At 36.7% G+C, this 19826-nt stretch overlaps 2 protein-coding genes across 4 annotated transcripts in view; both read right to left on the bottom strand.

Annotated features, from left to right (window-relative positions):
* The window catches only part of LOC139142359 (complement C1q and tumor necrosis factor-related protein 9B-like), a 98193-nt gene that overhangs the window by 34289 nt on the left and 44078 nt on the right, over positions 1 to 19826 (bottom strand). The window lies entirely within an intron of this gene.
* Positions 1 to 19826, bottom strand: part of LOC139142353 (uncharacterized) — a 40578-nt gene that overhangs the window by 1354 nt on the left and 19398 nt on the right. The window contains exons 13-19 of one of the 2 annotated variants that reach the window (XM_070712268.1): positions 18963 to 19095; positions 16740 to 17327; positions 14570 to 15123; positions 13956 to 14136; positions 12877 to 12991; positions 12309 to 12438; positions 5316 to 5550 (exon numbers count right to left, since the gene is read on the bottom strand). In XM_070712268.1, coding sequence (XP_070568369.1) covers positions 5433 to 5550; positions 12309 to 12438; positions 12877 to 12991; positions 13956 to 14136; positions 14570 to 15123; positions 16740 to 17327; positions 18963 to 19095 — 1819 coding nt within the window. In that variant the 3' untranslated portion in view covers positions 5316 to 5432. The remainder of the gene's footprint in view (positions 1 to 5315; positions 5551 to 12308; positions 12439 to 12876; positions 12992 to 13955; positions 14137 to 14569; positions 15124 to 16739; positions 17328 to 18962; positions 19096 to 19826) is intronic. The other variant, XM_070712269.1, reaches the window with a different exon arrangement.

Raw genomic sequence — 19826 nt, 5'->3', positions numbered from 1 at the left:
GAATAGATAAAAAAGCCATTAAAACAGTCAGTATTATCAACATAAACAGGTAAGGTCAGCATTGAACATTTTATGTTTTTTATTCTCTTGAATAACAATTCACAGTTTATCAGGAGCTTCTATCAATAGGATTCCACAAATTTGCATCTGTGTTTTTGGATTTGCAAAGAGATGAATAAATGAATAGATATGAATAAACATGTAGGAAAGTCATAATTTAGCATATCTGTTGGATATTTGCATATTGTATGAGAACATCTGGCCACTGATGGAAACTATTTATACATTCCAATAAAGTGGCTTAATGCCTTGGTTTGGAATTTTTTAGTCTCAATGCTCGAGCATGTGAGTTAAAGGTATACAGTCACCTGTAATCTAAACATGCCCATATATGGTCAAAGGGGCGTTCCTTGGTATTCAAAATGCCCATGTGAGGGCGCTGTTTTTAAAAAGTGGCCACCTGCTTAAAATCTGTTATTGGTTAGATTTTCTCTTTCCATGGTAACTGTGGCAAAATTGGAACAGGTGACAGTATACCTTTAATAAATGACAAAGTTTAAATATCAAAATGTGGTACAAATGTACATGAATTTCACTAAAATGACAATAAGGATATTGGCATATCGTCTGTCATCTTGTCACAAGTAGACATCAAAACAGATCCAATGATTAGTATTATTCAAGGTGAATAAATAATTTACCAGGTCCAAGAAACAAACTGAAAATGACAATAACAACAGGGTCATCTTGAACCACTCACTAGTGGTGGTACCAGATGTCTGGAATGGGTAAGCGTACCCTGTCACCAAGATTGACCCAAAAGTGACAAATTGCATGTAATCTGGTAAGATCACCACACCAAATTACTGTCGTGAGTCAAACTTTGTTCTTTCCAAAAAAAATTTACAGAATTATCTATACTAGCGACATGATATTTGTGTTAAATGTTGAATCGATATCGATCAACTGATAAGATTATGTTGAAAGTACAACAGTATGTTTTTTAACGCATGCCATAATAGCACATGATCCTTGCACCAATTCAAGTACACAAAAAAACACATGATCAGACGGATAAATGGCTTGCAAAGGATAGACTTACAGAACATGCAACTTTGGGTCTTTGCCAAACTGATGCATATCTTACTTGTGTATCAACATGAAAGCATTAAATGGTTGATGGTGCAAAAAAATGGTGATGGCATGGTCATTTAATTAAATGTGCTATACAAACTTTACTTGAAAATTACTTGGAAAAGTTATACAGGTTGGTTTACTTTTGGACAGAAGTGACACCTTGTGGTTGGGGAACAATAAACTCAGATCTGCTGACACATAAAATGATGAGTATAGCAAGAGAATGTTTAAAACAAAATATCATTATAGTTTACGGCATGATGCAATTTTCACAGTGCTTGAGCTTGGGGCATTTGTCAACCTTCGCACTGCAAATTGCTGTAACATGTTATAATCAGATCAGCATCTGCTGTTATTGATGATGGTTAAGTGGATGACATTCTAACATACAATATCTAAAGTGAATTCATAAATAGTGAGATGAACTGACACCGTCTTATCTTTTGTCAATTCTGTTGGTATACTTTGTCACGTGTGGTTGTCTCTGAAACTTAAAGGGACAAAGTCGGCCATTTTTCATGAATTTTGTTCGATACGAGATACTACTTATATTGTTTGACATGTTGAAAGATACTGAATAAATGGGTGACCATGCATATATTCGACCCCAGTTTTAGACACGATACATGAAACCATCGTGAAAATGAATTAATGGTCATGACCATTAATTCATTTTCGCCATGGTTTCATTTAATTTGTTTAAAACTGGGGTCAAATATATGCATGGTCACCCATTTATTCAGTATCTTTCAACATGTCAAACAATATATAAGTAGTATCTCGTATCAAACAAAATTCATGAAAAATGGCCGACTTTGTCCCTTTAAATGTGTCATTCTTATTCTTGTATAAGAGGTACCTACATAGAGATTCACTCAAATAGACTGAAATCAGACCTTTTTTAATCCAAAAATACAAAACTGATTTTCACACATACTGTGAATACTGTGTCCTGACCATAGTCCACGGAATGACAAATATTGTAGTATATGGACAACAGAGGACAATGACATTGATATCTTAGAATATCTGTTTTCCCCTTAAGTGGATACATGATATACAATGTTTCTCTATTTGTAAGAGTGTCACAATCTGAGTTGATTTACTTATTTGACACCTGACAGAGCAAATTGGAACGATGTTTATATGACAGGTATGGATCATGTGCAAGTCAGTTAAAGCCATCATTTGAGTTGTGCTTACAATGTTGATTTACAATAAATTGTGGAACATGGAAATAACTAGCAGGATAGCCATGGCACTAGTAATTGAGTTTTCTTTTAAAGGTATACAGTCACCTGTAATCTAAATATGCCCATATATAGTCAAAGGGGCGTTCCTTGGTATTCAAAATGCTCATGTGAGGGCGCTGTTTTTAAAAAAGCGGCCACCTGCTTAAAATCTGTGATTGGTTAGATTTTTTCTTTCCATAGTAACTGTGGCAAAATTGGAATAGGTGACAGTATACCTTTAAGATAGACAGTGTATGACACAATGTGTGTAAAGACTGTGCACTGAGTATGGACAATATATCACAGTAAATGCGGCCGCAGCATATGCTTTACGGACGATGAAGGTTGCTAGGTTTAGTGCTCATGAAATGATTCATTCTTCATGCAAATGGCATATCTATGCCATTAACATACCAGCATACCAAATGATGTGACACTGATCCCATGCCAGTTTGATTAATATGTACACCGCCTCACTAAAACCGACACATTCTGAGAACCTCATGAAAGATGGCACAGATGCTGTATGTGCAGAGAATGTTTATGTTTGTATCAAATCCAGCCCCACTGTATGCGCAAGGCTCAAAATGCAATTCAGTATCAAAATACAACCTTAATTAAACCTGCACAGCAAAGTCCACTAATTACTATAAGCAAGGCATCACGCAAGCTGATCACAAAATGCTTTACGATATTTACATATAAACCATTAATTATGATGAATATTTCTACGAGAGAAAGCGATGAACATGAATTCATACAATGCTCTTCTCATAAAAGCCAGTATGACTTGTGGAGAAACACAGTTTACATACACGGACAGACCTACCATTTATCTGGACACTCTGCATCTCACAAAGAAAATTACATTGAGTATAATTTTGTAATCATGTGCCGCATTTATTATTAGATTGTATAAAATTTCAACAAATTTGGTGAAACTCGGTTCTTTCATTTTTAATTTCCCATTAAATTGGTCTCATCACAGTTTGTGTGTAGTAGTCCGCTGTCGATGCAATTGCGGTTGAGAAGCATCAAAATCGACATTAATTAAGGGCGATGTTTTCACATGCAGTTAGTATCACTGATGTGGAGATACGGCCATAGATGCAAAAACAATTCCATAAAGATGTGGAAACCAGCCAAGGCCTACAGATGGCGTACTCCTGTCCACAAAAACATAGGCTAAAAATGTTAGAATCTTTTAAATGTAAACTGAAAAAGGATGTTTTTTGAGTAAATATGTGAGGCAAGGTCAGAGAAATATGCATTCTGTCCAGAAAGCACTGAATAAATTAAAAGCATGGTATGTTTGGCCTTCATGTTTGAGAATGTTATTGCTTGTATGTTAGAGCAGGAATGTTAAGAATCAGACTACATGCGGTCCCCCTCTATGATATGACAGAAGGGCTGTGGTCAGACCAGACGGAAATGCTTTTGCTTAATCTGTTAATCTATCACAGCATACAGCACTGAAAAACAAAACAAAACAGGATTTGTATTCCACAACACAGCACAGAGTCCATTAATACCATGAACTAAACGACAGTTAGAAAAGGGAAAGTCACGTGGTAAGTACACATTTCACAAGCTATGTGAGTTACAATTTGATCACTCTATAACAAGTTAACATCAATAGATTATAGACACTTTGACAATACACAGATTTCTGTTTGAATATACACTGGTGAAACAGACAGATGAAGTGGTAAATCAAGATCACATATTACCATTATACTTCAGAATATACAGTGATAAGGATGATGACTATTACTTTATTTTAGAATATTATGATAAGCCGATGTTTTTTTAGACCAGACCACATTCAAACTTCGCACACTTCAAAGTCATATTATGCTAAATAAGGTCATTTATGCTTTTAGGTAGAAAATATTTTGGGGGCAGATATTCGGACTCTCAAATTTTCACATTTCTTTTCTGGTCTACCACTTGTGTAGGCTCAATTTGAAGATCTTGGGATAAAAAAATCAGAAAAAAAATTTAATTTTTCCCATAGAGTTAACGAACGGATGGCGGCCATTTTGAATTTCAAATATTGTTAAATGTTACTGAGGAAATTTCTCCAGTGCCAAAACTTGCACAGTGGTCCCCGATTTTCATTCTTGATTTTGAGAGAGAAAGGTTGAAAGTTTTCTGAGAATAGATGGTATGCGCAGGATTTATGGTTAATAATAATTCATATGTAAAGCAGCATTACTTGTTATGCCTCAGCAAGCTTACAGTAGAATGTGCCGTGGGGACAGATATTCAGATTCGTAGATATTTACAATACTTGTCTGGTCTTCCACTTGCAGCGGCTCGTTTTAAAGCTTTTTGAGAAAAAAGAATTTTTACAATCTCAGTTTTTTCGAAAATTGAAAATTTTGTTTTTCACCATAGAGTTAACACAAAGATGGCGGCCATTTTGAATTTCAAATATTGTTAAATGTTTGGTAATTTGTTTCGCTTAATTGCCAAACTTGGCATGGTGACCCCTGATTTTTATTCTTGATTTGGTACGAGAATGGTTGAAAGTTTCATTCAGGAAAGTTTCAGCAAAAGTTTAAGTCTTTCACTTTCGAGGGACATGTATACTACCTTGAGCACAGGTTTTTCAGTAACCTAAATCATTTTTGTATCGAGATGATGATGATGAAGAGCAGAAGGAGTAGATAATGATGATGACAAACGGATGACCAACTTACATAAGATGCAGTGAGACGACACTAAGATGTGTTTACTCCTGTCATAGTCGACAAAACAAAAGTGTAACCCTTTCACCCCTCAGTGTCTAGTAAACTGTTCCATCTCTCTCATAGAAAACACTATGGGGCTGTACCAGAATGCTTGAGGTGAAAGGGTGAAGTACATGTATTCTGACATGAACACCAGGGATAGATTTCACATCTACATGTACCTACGAGTAAAAAAGAAACTCCCACTTACTTCTAATTACATTCAGGAGAAGAAGTCATGTCAGAGATAAGGCAGTCATGTTTAATTAGGCAAATATATACATTAATCCCCGTCTAACAAAAATTCTAGAGTCTGTGGTGTGATTGGTTAAAGAGAAGTCACGTATTGCACCATGGGTGGCTCCTGCGATTTGGGAGGCGAGAGATCTAGAAGCGGCTCATGTGCGCTGCCATCGACAACTACTTCATCTGCCGCCACCTCATCCCTGTTTAAAAACCAAGAAATGAAACAAAAAAAAGGCATGAAACAGGGTTGGTTCACCATTGGACTATAGCCATGCATGTAGTGAAGTTTGAACCAAATCACCCTGATACTGACATGATCCCATTTATGGCAAAATGTAGAGCCCCACGATGTTCAAAAAGATGGTATGATATCATGATATACGCAAGCTATATGATTGTGTAGTACATGGTAAAAATCGTTTTATCTACTCCTTTACTGGCAATGCTGACATTTTTTATGAAATTTTAAGGAATTTTGTCAAAACATTTCACCAAAGTTCACCTTGTAGGAAACATAGATCTATTAAAAGTAATAAAATGTCTGCAACATTTGGCAACACAAGAGGAAGGAGCACTAAGCGTTCTATAGTTATCTCCATCATTAAAACCAGAAAAGAGAACAGAAAGACTAGATTAGAAAACACTTCAAAGTTTTTTCTTATGCCTACTACGTTACAGTCAGAGTAATGTAAGATAAATGCATGCATGAAAATGTTGTTTATTGTAATAAGCTTGAAATATTACCTTTTATAGCTCTTCCAGTGTGAAAGGTAGTTTTTTACAAATTCACGGCAACTACCTTATGTCTACGGGACATTTTTCACCGACAGTAAAGATAGAGACACTTTATAGGAATAGAGAGATGTTTTTTCTTTACAGATAACAAATAATATTTTTACTTCTATTGCCGGACAGATTAAGAAGACAATATGTACCGGTAACATTTACTGGGAAGATAAATTTACGCCACTACAAAATAATGTGAACATATGTTAACATGGTAACTATTTTGAGATACTGTAACATGTGGGGTGGGAAACTAATTTTACATATTCTTTTGTGTGAAATCATGAGGTACTGATATCAATATTTTTGTACGAACTATGATCTGTGGGGGCACAGTGTGTGAAATGGCAATTGTATGGAGTCACACAGTGACTGTATGGTGATACGTGCTTCAAAATAAGACTTTTAAAACTTTTTCTCAATCTTTCCTCAGGAAACTTTAAATCATAAATAATTCTCTCTTAATAATCATGAATAAAACTAGGGGGAAACGCTGCAAATGTTGGTTAGGAGAAACAAATTACTGAAAAGTCACTTGTGGTCAAAATGGCCAGTGTGAACTCCTTGAGGAAAAATTGAATTTTGGATTGCCATGAAAACAAAAGGAGAAAAACTTCATTTATTCCTGAGGTACAGTCTACCTTGAGAAAGAAAGAATATTTTCATTTTCTTATGACCAGGGAGCAAGACCATGGTCAAATTTCAACGGGATAAGGGAAAATTCACTGCCCGTGTGACCATTTCTGTGCACAGCAGATATGCTGGGCAAAATTTCCGCGCTTTCAATGGTATGTAATTGTTGAAAGGAATAATTCTTCTCTAAATAATAGCTCTGTAAATAAACTTAGGGAAATAATATGGCCACAATTAAGGCAGCCATATTGGATCACATCAACCAACAAACTGATGGACGTTATATGCAAATTGATTGGCATTTGTTTCCCTTTGGGTTTGGAGGAACTCTTGACAGAAAATAATGAATCTGTCACCTGCATATGGCCAGTGAACATGTATTTTGCAAAACACTTCATTGAAAAATTAAGAAAGTTTTCCTCCCTCTCTCATCTCAGTCAAACATGACACTGCCATCTTCATTAATGTTCTGGAATGTACACTTGTGTAGAGTTTTCAAACTTCAAGGTAACAGTTATCCAAACTGTTACCTGCTACATGTAGGTAACAGTTTCTAGACTAATGCCTGGCTGATTCCATGTATATCGGCACCAAAATGACATATTTAAAGTGACTGTATGTTGAAATATCACACAAAAGACACAGAATGCCCTGTAATACTAATCTGATGACTCATACATGGTATTTCATACAAATGCCAGCTTTTGAAAGAAATCGGTATGGAATGATTAAATTAAGTACTGAGTATGAAAACTTGTTACAGTAAAGGACAAGCCAACTCTGATTACTATTACATGTGTACAGATATGATTGTCTTTTGTAGTATGCACATCATGTTGATGAGTATGTGGCCAAAAGAAAATGTTCAGTACAATGGCAGGTATATGTGAAAAGTCAATGTGTTGTACAAGTGTGAAAGAAATCAAAGCAAGTCTGAGAAATGGCACTGTACATGAAAATAAATCAGACTGAACACCAAAACATACTTGATGAAAACATGGCTGCCTGGCTGTGATAGATGGTAGGATCCTCATAATATTACAAAACACGTCAAAAATCAACAGGCACTTAAAGGGTATATGTTGCACGACTCTTTGCACCCATTGCAGAGTGCTAGAAAGAGCTGTCAACATGACAAATTGTAGCATGCGGGCAATGTAGCAATATCACAAGATTAATCATCGTTGAAGCTTGAAAAGAAATTGGTTCTGACATTTATAAACAATTAGTAAGTCATGGAAAAGATCAATGTGAAAAAGTCATGGAAAAAAATAATTCATCAGAATGTTATTGTTTCATATCACAATGTTGAACTGGAAAAAAAAAACAGTCCCAAAGTGTGATGGACAAGCATCACACACATGTGCATGTTTAGAAATATGAAATGAAATTTACACATCCTGGGGCGATCTTTACATTATCCAGTGGCACCAGAATAATGATCTGTTTTAAAGGGCAGTAGCTGTATTCTTTTAATGATTATTTTTCATATTTTTATTCTTTGCTTCAATTGCAAGATCTTGTTTTACTTGCCAAACCGTGTCGAAACATCACTATTTACCTTGTCAACACAGTGTCTACATAAAATGCACTGTTGTTTACATTTGAATTCAAGTCTAGTCCAGACCAGAATTCACTTGTCAAAAATAACAACACATTTGCATGTACACATGTACAGGCTGAGTTGACAAGTTGAATACTGTGAATATCAACATGCCTTTGAGAGTAGAACAACAAACTGTAGTTGACATTAAAATCAAAAATAGTAAAAAAATACTGTCAAGGACAGTGTGCTCATATTTGGTTTGAATTTGTCCATTCAAGAAATATTTAAACCAGAAAAACAAGATAAACAAAAGTAAATAACGTCTGAAACTTAGGTACTGGAGGTTAACTTTAGCAACATGCACAGTAAAGATGTTTCAACACAGTCCCTCTTAGTCTGAGTAGGTCTGCGAACATGTATCAGTTCATGAACAATGACAGGAAATGATTCATAAGCTGTTTCAGTTACTGACACCACTCCTACTCATAATAGGTACACTGCATACAAATAGGTTAGAGATCATAGAAGCTCTGACTCAGAGGTGTAGGCTGTTTCAGTTAATACCACCACTCCTGCACATTTGCAGGATTTCCTTTTTTTTTACCTCATTTGCATATTTTTGACACTGACATGTTCATTCGAACAACATCACATGTCAACCCCTGGGTCTACCTGTACACCAAATTCTAAGATGGTAGGTGTGGCGGTTTGGGAGCTTTTGCGTCAGACAGACATACATCTGCAAATACATACATACAGGTACATACATACATACATACATACATACATACATACATACAGACATACAGACATACAGACGCCACCGACTCACCATATAAGCTCTTTTGGTATTTATATGCATACCAAATATGAGCTAATAATCATTAAAAGTTACAACTACTTAAAGTTTACTGAACCATCTGATCATACATCTCGGCATGAGGAGCAAAACCAGGGTGTGCTACAGCAACAAAGATGTATCATATTGGCATTTCGCAATGATTGCATGCATGACCGTGTGGAATACATTCTCATCTTTGTTTTGTCATAGAAATTTCTGTTCGAAGAATCACCATTGATAACAATAAATTTGGGGCCAAACCATGGTGATGACAGGGTCAAAGAATAGCTTGATAAATACTTATGCTTATACCTGTATTCAATCTTTCAACCATGGAGACATCAAAAATAACTTCATACCTACAGTGTCCTGTACACTGTGGCTGGTACTAGATAGTTAACCATTTGAATGCTGTACATTTTCCCGCCAAAATTTTGCTGCAAAATTTCACGAATTTTTGAGAATATTTTTGTAAATTCTTTGACAATTTTTGACAAAACGGACATTACTTTTCATTGACTACAGTTTTTGATCAAAATTTTAGGAAAAATCTCAAAAAAAACAACCATCTGGGTTACACTTTATAGAAGCGGCAAATTTGTCTTTGGCACTGGAAAGGTTTTCAGCAAAGACAAATTTTGTACGTCACGAAAACAAAACGTAAAATAAATTTTTCATGAGTAATGGTTTAGATGTCAAGGGTTAGTACAATATGTGGTCAATTTTAGACAGAAGAAGACAAATCACTAAAAGAACAAGGTTTTGGAACCATCCATTATCACACATCAAATTTGGGATGGCTACACTAAATTATTCCAGACAGAATCTCATGTCGTAGCTAGGATGCTGCCATCACAAAAACCATGATGCAACAGAAAATATGGACAACGCAAATCAATGAAAGAAACTGATAATGCCGCCTTATCATCAGCAACTTGTCCATGTCTGACGAATTCAATGTGATTGCAACCACCTGAACCACCAAAACAAATACCCAACAAATACAGCATCAAATACAAAACATTGCCCGCTGCCAACATAAACTCTGACAAATTTTGTCAGTTTTGCATGCATGTGTTTATTGCTGATGCTTTTCGTAGCAGGAGCTTCAACGATTCTAGTTTTCAATATGACATTTTTTATATTTTGTTGTTACAGTGTATCATTTTCGCTAGTCTTGTGTCCATAATATCTTGCAAAAAAATCTCAAGTTTTTTCAGATTAATGACACAAGTGTAATAGCATCTATGGAACCAATCTTGTTTGATTAAACCTTGTTTTTAATTTGTATCTTTGAACATGCCGGCTTGATAATCATTTGTGACATAGATAGAATACACTGACAAAGTAGACGAACAAATGATGTTCAAATTGGAACAGCTAACTGGTGAAATTTATATTGGTGAAGTGTTCTGAACAAAATTTAGATGCTGACCTTTGTTCTCTGAAATGAACCAAATCTTAAGGACACCAGTTTTTCAAATAAATAAATAAATAAATAAGTAAGGCCAAAAAAAAAAAATAGTTTGTTTCTCATCCTAGGCGTCTTGCAAAAATGATGCGGTGACGCGGTTTTTTTTTTTGGCTGCTACTTTTTTTTTATTCAACCATCAACAACAACGCGCTTACAACATGAGAACATAGGAATGCATGCAGAGATAAATGCACAGCAAATTTTTAGCATATCAAAAGTGCTGCTTTGACTATTAGTGCAGAATGCAGTTTTGATAGCTTTCAATGACATAGTGTACAGTTCTGAATGGAGTGTTACAGCACTGTGTGATGTTCAATGTTCTGTCTAGTTCAGTTTTGTATATCATAAAATATTTGTGTTGCTTTGGTATGATCTGAATGGTTTAATTTGTTCTTTTAGTGAAAACTTTTCTTTTTCGTTTAAGATATCGTGGATTTTTTTCATTTTTTTTTCGTTCCCTCTTGAGATGCAGAAAAAAAGGTTGGCGCGGCGGGTCTACATTGACGCGCACGGGGATGAGAAACAAACTATTTTTTTTTTTTTGGCCTAAGTAAAAAAATAATTAAATAAATAAAATGGATAATTAGAGAAAAGCTTTGAAACGGCATTTCTAACCTTACACATCTGCAATACAAAAGTTTATTTCCTTGTAAAGACGAACGGTAACTGTAGTCATGGAAACAGCTTAATGAGACAATGTTTTTGTTCTTGTTAGGTTTAGGCTTAGTTGCCTCACAACGTTGAAATTTTTCCAGAAAATTGATAATCTTGCTGTCTCCACAGCGTCTCTTTTCACTTTATCCATTATTTAATCTCAAGCTTCTGGTTGATTTGGTCTTTTTTTTTTGTGAAATCAACTATGGTACGGTTTTACCGAAATAGCATATCATTTGATGGTATCAGGTTTGGCCAAAAAATACTCTCTAATTTGCAATCTGAAGTAATTTCTTTCAAAACCTAAACTCCAGAAAAAGGGACCCTGCTTGGCAGATAACTGTAAACTGGTGTTACCGTAAAACCTTCACAATATCTCATACCATAAAAACCCTATCAATTTGACCACCCTATTTTTTTCTCAAAAGTTATTTTATTTTACCCTTATCAGTTCTGCTACTGAAGTTAATTGGGACTTTCTCAATCTCTAATAATTTGACCAACCAGTCATGACAAACTGTTTTGAACATTTTATTTTTGATAAAATACACAGTACAATACAATGTACAGCACAGAATGTCTAAGTCGGATCAACAGGAAAGTCCCCTTTATATGTTTCAATCATCTAAGATAATAAGCATATCGCTTATGAACTGTCAAAAAAGTTGAGATCCCTGATAATTTAACCACTAAAATTATTTTGGCTTTGTTAATTTTCTTATAATTTGACAATTAAAATCGTAATAATTTTTTTCTGGTCGAATTGATAGGTTTTTTACGGTATATAACAATGTCATGTACTGGTAATGTACTGTCACTCCTGGTTGTAGTATCACGTATTTTGAAACGAAAACATAAGTCCACTGCACCTAAAGATCCACCCTGAACAGGTGGTGAGATTGCTAATCACGGCCATGAATTTTCAAAATGGTGGCCATATATAGCTTTCAAGACTGCCCTAAGGCAATCTCCTTCCATGTGGATGGCCATTGTTATGAATAGTTCAACGACCTCTTTGACATACCTGCAAGCGGCTCTGAGCTTCAAGGTAATTTTCCCTCTATGTCTGTGCATCAGGACTGCAAGGACCACCAACAGAGCAACCAATACCATGACGACGATCACCACAGCAACAATAGCACCTGGCTCCATGCCTGATTAATGAATCAACAAATGTGGACAAATAATTTTATTTTGATTGATGTTAAATTTAAGCCCCGTCCCTTTACCATATATGGAAGATGCAAATTTACGGTGACCGTTTACCTTTAAGGTTGAATGCGCCTAAGGGACTGATATTTGGACTCTAAAACAAAGTATTCTTTTGGACTGCCATTGTGGGTGGAGATATATTTACCGACACTTGAAATTCAAAATGGCCGCCATCCCTGTGTTAACTCTATGGGGAATGGTTCAATTTTCACAAAATCAAGCTTGAGCCCCCCACAAGTGGTAGACCACGGGAGTACTGCCGGAAGTTTGAGAGTCTGAATATCTAACAGTCCAAAATAGTACCGTGATTTTCACATCCAACTTTTCATGCCAAATTTTCAAGCAAGTTCCTTCACTTTGGTAAATGGATGTCAACGTACCTCTTGGTTTAGGCGGGGCACACTGAGCACCATCTCGTCTGAGAGCGCTCAGTTCATCCTCTGACAGGACAAGTTTCCTGCATTGGCGAGTTGAATTTTTTAACATTGAAAAAACCTGAAGAGAGAAAACCAATCCACTGGCACTTAAGCTCTACAGGAACATTGTTCAATAAAATAATCGCAATCATACCAATCCATAATGCAATAACACTAGGTCAGAATTTGTAAGACAATAGTTGTAAACATAGACACAAACAGCACAGAACAGACAGTAAATAGACGGTACACAAACAAAGTCACATTCATGAAAGAAAGATATATGGACCTCTCGCCAAAAGACCAAGAAGTGATGTCAGGTGTTTCAATTTAGAGTCTGAATTTGTCAATGGTTTAAGGTCAAAATTGACTCTTATTTAACCCTTTGAATGCTGTAATTTTTCCCACTAAAATTTTAGTGCTGCAACTTTTTGTTCATTTTTATGATTTTTTTGTCTATTTATTTTGATAATTTTGGACCAAATGGACATCACATTTCATTGGCTATGGGCGTTTGTCAAAATGTTGGCAAAAATCTAAAAAAAAATGACAGGTGTAAATTTTAGAAAGGTGACAAAAATTGACCTTGGCGCTCAAAGGGTTAAGAGAGATGTCAACACACTGGAGGAATGTCAGATTTCACGCAATGTACATGTCAGCTAATACCTCTGAAGTACATGGCATTCATCAACTTTGATACCTCCATGTATATACAATTTAAATTTGTGTCATTTCCACAACTACTATTATAGTATGCTAAAACATAGACGTTCAACACACACAAGACACAGAATGAAGAGCGGTTATTCCCAGTTTATCTAACAAAATTATGCATCTTGTCAAATGGCAAGGATGCATCATACCATCACCGACAACATGACCTATGTTTCATTACAGTTCATGCAACTGCTATTCTGATACTATTTTTTATTGGGCAAATGAATTTTAAGACAATGTGTCAAGCCTATTAAAACTGAAAAAAATGAATTTTGGTAGAAAGAAGTTATCTCCGCATAGAGCCTTATAAATGGAATACTGCCTACCTCAGAACCATCTTCAAATAGATCAAAGGTCGCCTTCGTGATGGAGTCACAGAGAGTTCCAAGGAAAATTCCGTCACTCACAATGGGCATGCAGCTTACCATGGCATCTGATTGGACCGTGGGTATTAAGAGGTCATAGGTCATCTCAAACCAAACAGGTGATTGGACAGAGGTTAAGTCACTGTTGTAGAGGAGGAGAGGAAGAAGACATTCAATAATGTAATGACAAATTTGTTAAACTTTTTCAAATGTGCGCCCCTGTGACTTTCCACATTAAAGACAACCTGTATGTAAACCTGGCATGCAAGACCAACTATATTGATAGAGAACAAGTCGTAGCAGACTAATTTACATATACTTCCTTCTCCATCTGGTGCAGTCACCTTTCTGCCCACTGTTGCTTCCTAATGCTTGACAGAACTTTGCTTATTAAATTAAATTGCATTTTGCTACTCAGATGACTTGCCCCTGTAGGTTTTTGGGGAGAGATTTTCTCATTTCTGATCAAAATGTCTCTGAAACTGCCAGTATGATACAATTTATTTTAGTTGAACTAAAAAAATGAATGACTGGGTAAAACAAACTTGGCCTCATACTTCAAACCATTCACCTACCTTGGCACATACTTGACAAAGTTCTCAACTCGCTGCACTGCACCCTGGGAAGTGATCATATCCCATGCTCCTCCGTTGGCGCAGGCAGTTTCCATGGCGATGCGCTTTGTTTCATCGCTATCGGCTGCCTTTCCAAAGAGATACACCAAGACTGTAGCGTTGAGTTTCTTGTTGAGTTTGGCGACATCATCGATGATGTCATTATAGTACATGAGTTCATCAGTGAGGATAATCAGTATGGGTGAACAGTGCTGTGTGTTTGTTTTCAGTACTGTGAATCCCTCCTCCACTGTCTCCCCCAATGTCCTGACAGCTCTGCTGAATTTCATACCCTTTACAAAATCGACAAAGCTTTCTTGGTTGTCGCGAGTGAAGAACTGCATCTGGTTGATGTGGTGACTGCCTCCCGAGGTGACCATGCCAATTTGGTCCATTGGTGTAAGTTCATCGGAAATGGTGTACATAGTACGCTTCATGAGATCAAGTGTAGATTGTTGGCTGTTTTGAACCACTATCAACACATCCTTTGGATTCAACCTGGAGCTGATATCCGTCTGCAATGAGGAAAAAAACCAGTATGTCCATAATTTGAAATTACCAGTATTTTTAGCATTGGTAAAATTTTGCGGCAAGCCTGGCTGAACCTAATAATGATCCTTAGATTAAAGCTCACCCATCAACCAACAGTTGTCATGTAAACTTGTAATTTATGGATAGAAAAAGGGACACAGAGAAGTCACCTGTAATCTAAATATGCCCATATATGGTCAAAGGGGGCCTTCCTTGGTATTCAAAATGTCCATGTGAGGGCGCTGTTTTTAAAAAGTGGCCACCCTCTTAAAATCTGTGATTGGTTTAGATTTTCTCTTTCCACAGTGACTGTGGCAAAATTGGAACAGGTGACAGTATACCTTTAAGAACAGAAATCAGGGCACCATGCAAATTTTAGTACTGAAGAGACAAATACCTGATATTTACATGTACCAATATTTGAAATTCAAAATGGCCACCATTCCTGTATTTACTCTATGGGGAAAATCAAATTTTTGATTTTCACACCTGATGATAAAAAGTTCATTTACTCTGAAAGCTTAAAAATGAACTCTCACAATAATACTTAGACTGAAAGATTCAGTCGTGTGCGGGCGCTTCGGTGCACAGCAACCTACGACCCTTTACTACGACTGAAGGCACACTGTACTTGGCCACGGCAAACTCAAAAGAAAAAAGTACCGCCCACAACTGACATTACAGACCACTCAAATATGTAAATCATGCTAGTGTAATTTGAATATTCATCACATGCGCTATTTACGTACATAATGACCATAATGAGTGAGTGATGTGGGCGGTCTTGTCACCCTACATACTGTGGATTAACTCGTTCCTGTAATATGATTAGTTCCAACAAAATTTTGTCGGAGAACAGGATTTCAACAGAGTGCCTTCAGTCGTAGTAAAGGGTCGTAGGTCGCAGTGCGCCGAAGCGCCCGCACACGACTGAATCTTTCAGTCTAAATAATACTATACCAACTAAGTATTTTGAAAGTTTGAGAGTCCAAATATCTGTCCTTGTACCACATCCTACCTTAACACAGTGATTGCCCAAAACACTGGAAATTAAGCTTAAAGGTATACAGTCACCTGCAATCTAAACATGCCCGTATATGGTCAAAGGGGGGTTCCTTGGTATTCAAAATGCCCATGTGAGCACGCTGTTTTTAAAAAAGCGGCCACCTGCTTAAAATGTGTGATTGGTTAGATTTTCTCTTTCCATGGTAACTGTGGCAAAATTGCAACAGGTGACTGTATACCTTTAATCTAACCATGGTTGGTGAATGTAAATTACAGATATTTATGTATGCACAAGGTGACCTCTTAGTGTCAGAATCTAATGACGGGACAATGACATAGAGTAATTTTCCGACAATTCAGCTACAATACGACTTGAGAAAAGAGTATGAACAAACAGTTACATGACATTATGATGATGAAATCTCTTGTCATGTTTTGTGAGTGGTCTTTGTAATATTGCATAATGCCAAAACACAATATCATGTCCATTCTCCGTTCACAATATTTAAAGATAAAGCTGTTTAGAATGGTGGGTTCTCTGAAACATCGCAGACACTAGTAGAAAAAAGCAATGTACGATACATCCTTGGCTTACCTCTTTTTGAATTCTTAAAATTCGTTCCGAACTTTCACCTTCATTGCAGAAGTTATCGTCCTTTCCAAAGATGACGTCAGGGAACACCCTTACGAACTTGGTGCTTGGTCTTGGCCCGACAAAGAAATGATACGCCACCTGGGAGTAACTGTTCCACGTTTGAACAAAAGGCTGCGAGAGACAGAGCGCTGCCAACAAGGGGGTGTCAACAGCCAGGTGTGCGAGGCCGTCGGTGATTGTGGCGCTGTCTGAACTTGTCAACAACACCGTGGATTTCTGTAGAACTTGTTGTGGGAAAGCCACGGCAGGTTTGGTGGTTGTCTCCGGTGGCGTTCTCGGACAGGCTTTGACTATATCAACCTTGAAAGGACAAGATGTAACTTTTCGTTCTTGCATGCGTTTGTAGCTTTCGTGTGCCGAGTACGCCTGCCTACGCAGTGCATCTGCAGTGTACCTATACAGCTGTTTGGCAGATGTGATGGCTTGTCTTTCGCATTTCTCATCCCCTTCTCTGAGCTCTTCTATTTCTTTATCCTTGAGCTGGATTGCCGGACACCGTCTGTCGCCGCCCATCATAGACTGGTACACCTGAAATTTGACAATTGAAGTTACCAGTCAGTAATTTGTACAGTGTATGATTTGCTCTGTGTCTGATACTTTTTAACCCTTTCACCCCCAGTTCCCTGTATACAGGTCCAACTTTACCATAGAAAACAATGGATTAGGGACAAACCATGGTGGTGAAAGGGTTAATCCATCTGATGAATACTGGTAAATGTTAGGTTAGAGTAATTAAATTCTTTGTTTTGCATCCACTTAAAATTTTAAAAAACACACAGCAGATTTTTCATACGCATGTTGTATTTACTTGATTGTTTCTATGTAATATGAGAGCCCATTCATGAATCAAAACAGAAAATTCTTTTTTACCTCCTAAGTCTATACTATGACGTGAAATTCTGCAGGAATGCAGTTGTTGATAGGTACATTTTACAAAATTTGTAAACAATGGTGTTTAGGCACAAAACAGTGTGTGGTAAACTCCGATTTAAATCCACTGTTTTTTTTCTTCTGAAAAACTCCAAAAAACACACATAGGGAGTAAAACGAAGAATTTATTTGCTTTGGCCTGACTGAGAATAAACAAGTATGGTGTGTCCCATTACAGCATGTGCTACGACTCAATATTGTTACAGCAACTTGCCAACTTCCACACACTGCACTTCACTTGTGCATTCATAACACAACAATCATGGGGAGACAGTGTGCAAATTAAAATGAACAAGTCTATGAAAGCTCGTGGATGTCAATGGTAGAATGACTGCCAACCAACAAAATGTTTTGGTAAACTTCAGGGTTGGAATCATGGAAGGAAAGTGCCAACACAGTGCAAGGAGTATTAGCAAATGTGTAGGTTTAGCCAGACAGCAACGGCTAGACATTCACCTCCAATAATACCTCAACTTATCCCTACCTTCAGCTCCTGATTAATGAGAAATGTGTGTATGGTAAATACTTAACATCCTTACTCAGTTTTAACCCTTTGAGCGCCAAAGTCAATTTTTGTCACCTTTATAAAATGTACCCAAGTCAAATTTTTTTCAGATTTTTGCCAAAATTTTGATGAAAACCTGTAGCCAATGACATGTGATGTCTGTTTGGTCCAAAACTTATCACAAAATTACAGAAAAATTCATAAAAATTGGTAAAATGTTGCATTAAAATTTTGGTGGGAAAAATTACAGCACTCAAAGGGTTAATGAGACTTTGACTTTCCAATGACCAATGTAAGCTCAAGTTGAGTGAGTGAAAATAAATGTCAAAAGGTTGCTTCTCAAGCTTTAATGTTGTATGCGCCTCAAACATGAACTTTCAACCACTCTCTTACCAAATCAGGGGTCACCGTGCAAAGTCTGGTAGTAGAGAAACATATAGGTAACCTAACATTTATACTGAGCTGTGGAATTCAAAATGGTTGCCATCCCTGTACTAATTCTAAGGGGAAAATAAAACTTTCGATTTTTGAAAAACTAAGACAATGAAAATTTTTCTTACTCCAAGAACTTTAAAATGAGCCCCCACAAGTGGTAGATCAGTAAAGAATTGAAAAAAATTTGAGAGTCCGAATATCTGTCCCCGAGGCGCATTCTACCTTTTAGTTTAATGAAAGGACACCTCTGTGTCACATTTGTGGAAGTTTGGATGATGATATTATGGACTTACATTGTTTCCATCTGGATAACTCAATAACGTTTTTTCAAGAATATCAACACAGACAACACCCAACAGGGAAAGGTGTTTGCTTTGAGTGTTGTAGATGGGCAGACATCCGGAAAGGACCTTCCCTATGCCGTATCTTGTTAGGAAAACAAACAAAACAAAGAGATTATACATTAAACAAAGGAACACACAAACATATTGATATAATAGCGCTGAGCACGATTTCAGGTTTGTTACTAAATATAGCTGCATGCATGCAAAATCGGACAACGCTGCCTGATGTTTGGACAAATTTTGTTGATGTATGCATGGCTGTAGTTGCAGCTTGTAGTCTGAGCCATGAATTCATATGAATTAGTGTGACTTTCAGTATCCATTATAACACTAGCAGGTTTCATTGTTCTTGCAGAAAATGAGGTCAAAAATTTATTTCTGCATATTAATGAAAGAAAAGTGATGTCATTTGCGATTAGCACGATTCGCCAAATGTGGATACTCTTGACATTGACAGTTGAAGAAAGGCTTCAATCACATTTTTTCCGTATAAAGAAAATCATAGCACTACTCGCTGTAACCAGTGCCAAAATGAGACAATTTCAATACTGCATGATGTGTTACCTAATTTCAAAAAGTTGCCTCGGACTTTTCCCATTGTTGCCTTCAACCACTAAATTTTTATCCAAGATTTCATGGCTGAAAGTTAGCTGTGCTAAATTTCACAACTTGCAAAAAGATATTACCGACCCTTGCAATTAAAGATTTTCCAGTAATATCGGCATCAAGTTTTTCTAATTACCTATATTTTTTCAAGTTTTTGTTATCTTCAGCAGTGGTTTTTGCTAAGGTTGGGGAATATTTGGTAAATGA

This window comes from Ptychodera flava, chromosome 10 (genome assembly GCF_041260155.1).
Source record: "Ptychodera flava strain L36383 chromosome 10, AS_Pfla_20210202, whole genome shotgun sequence".
Taxonomy (NCBI): Eukaryota; Metazoa; Hemichordata; class Enteropneusta; family Ptychoderidae; genus Ptychodera; species Ptychodera flava.
This window is presented reverse-complemented; position numbering and strand designations above follow the sequence as displayed.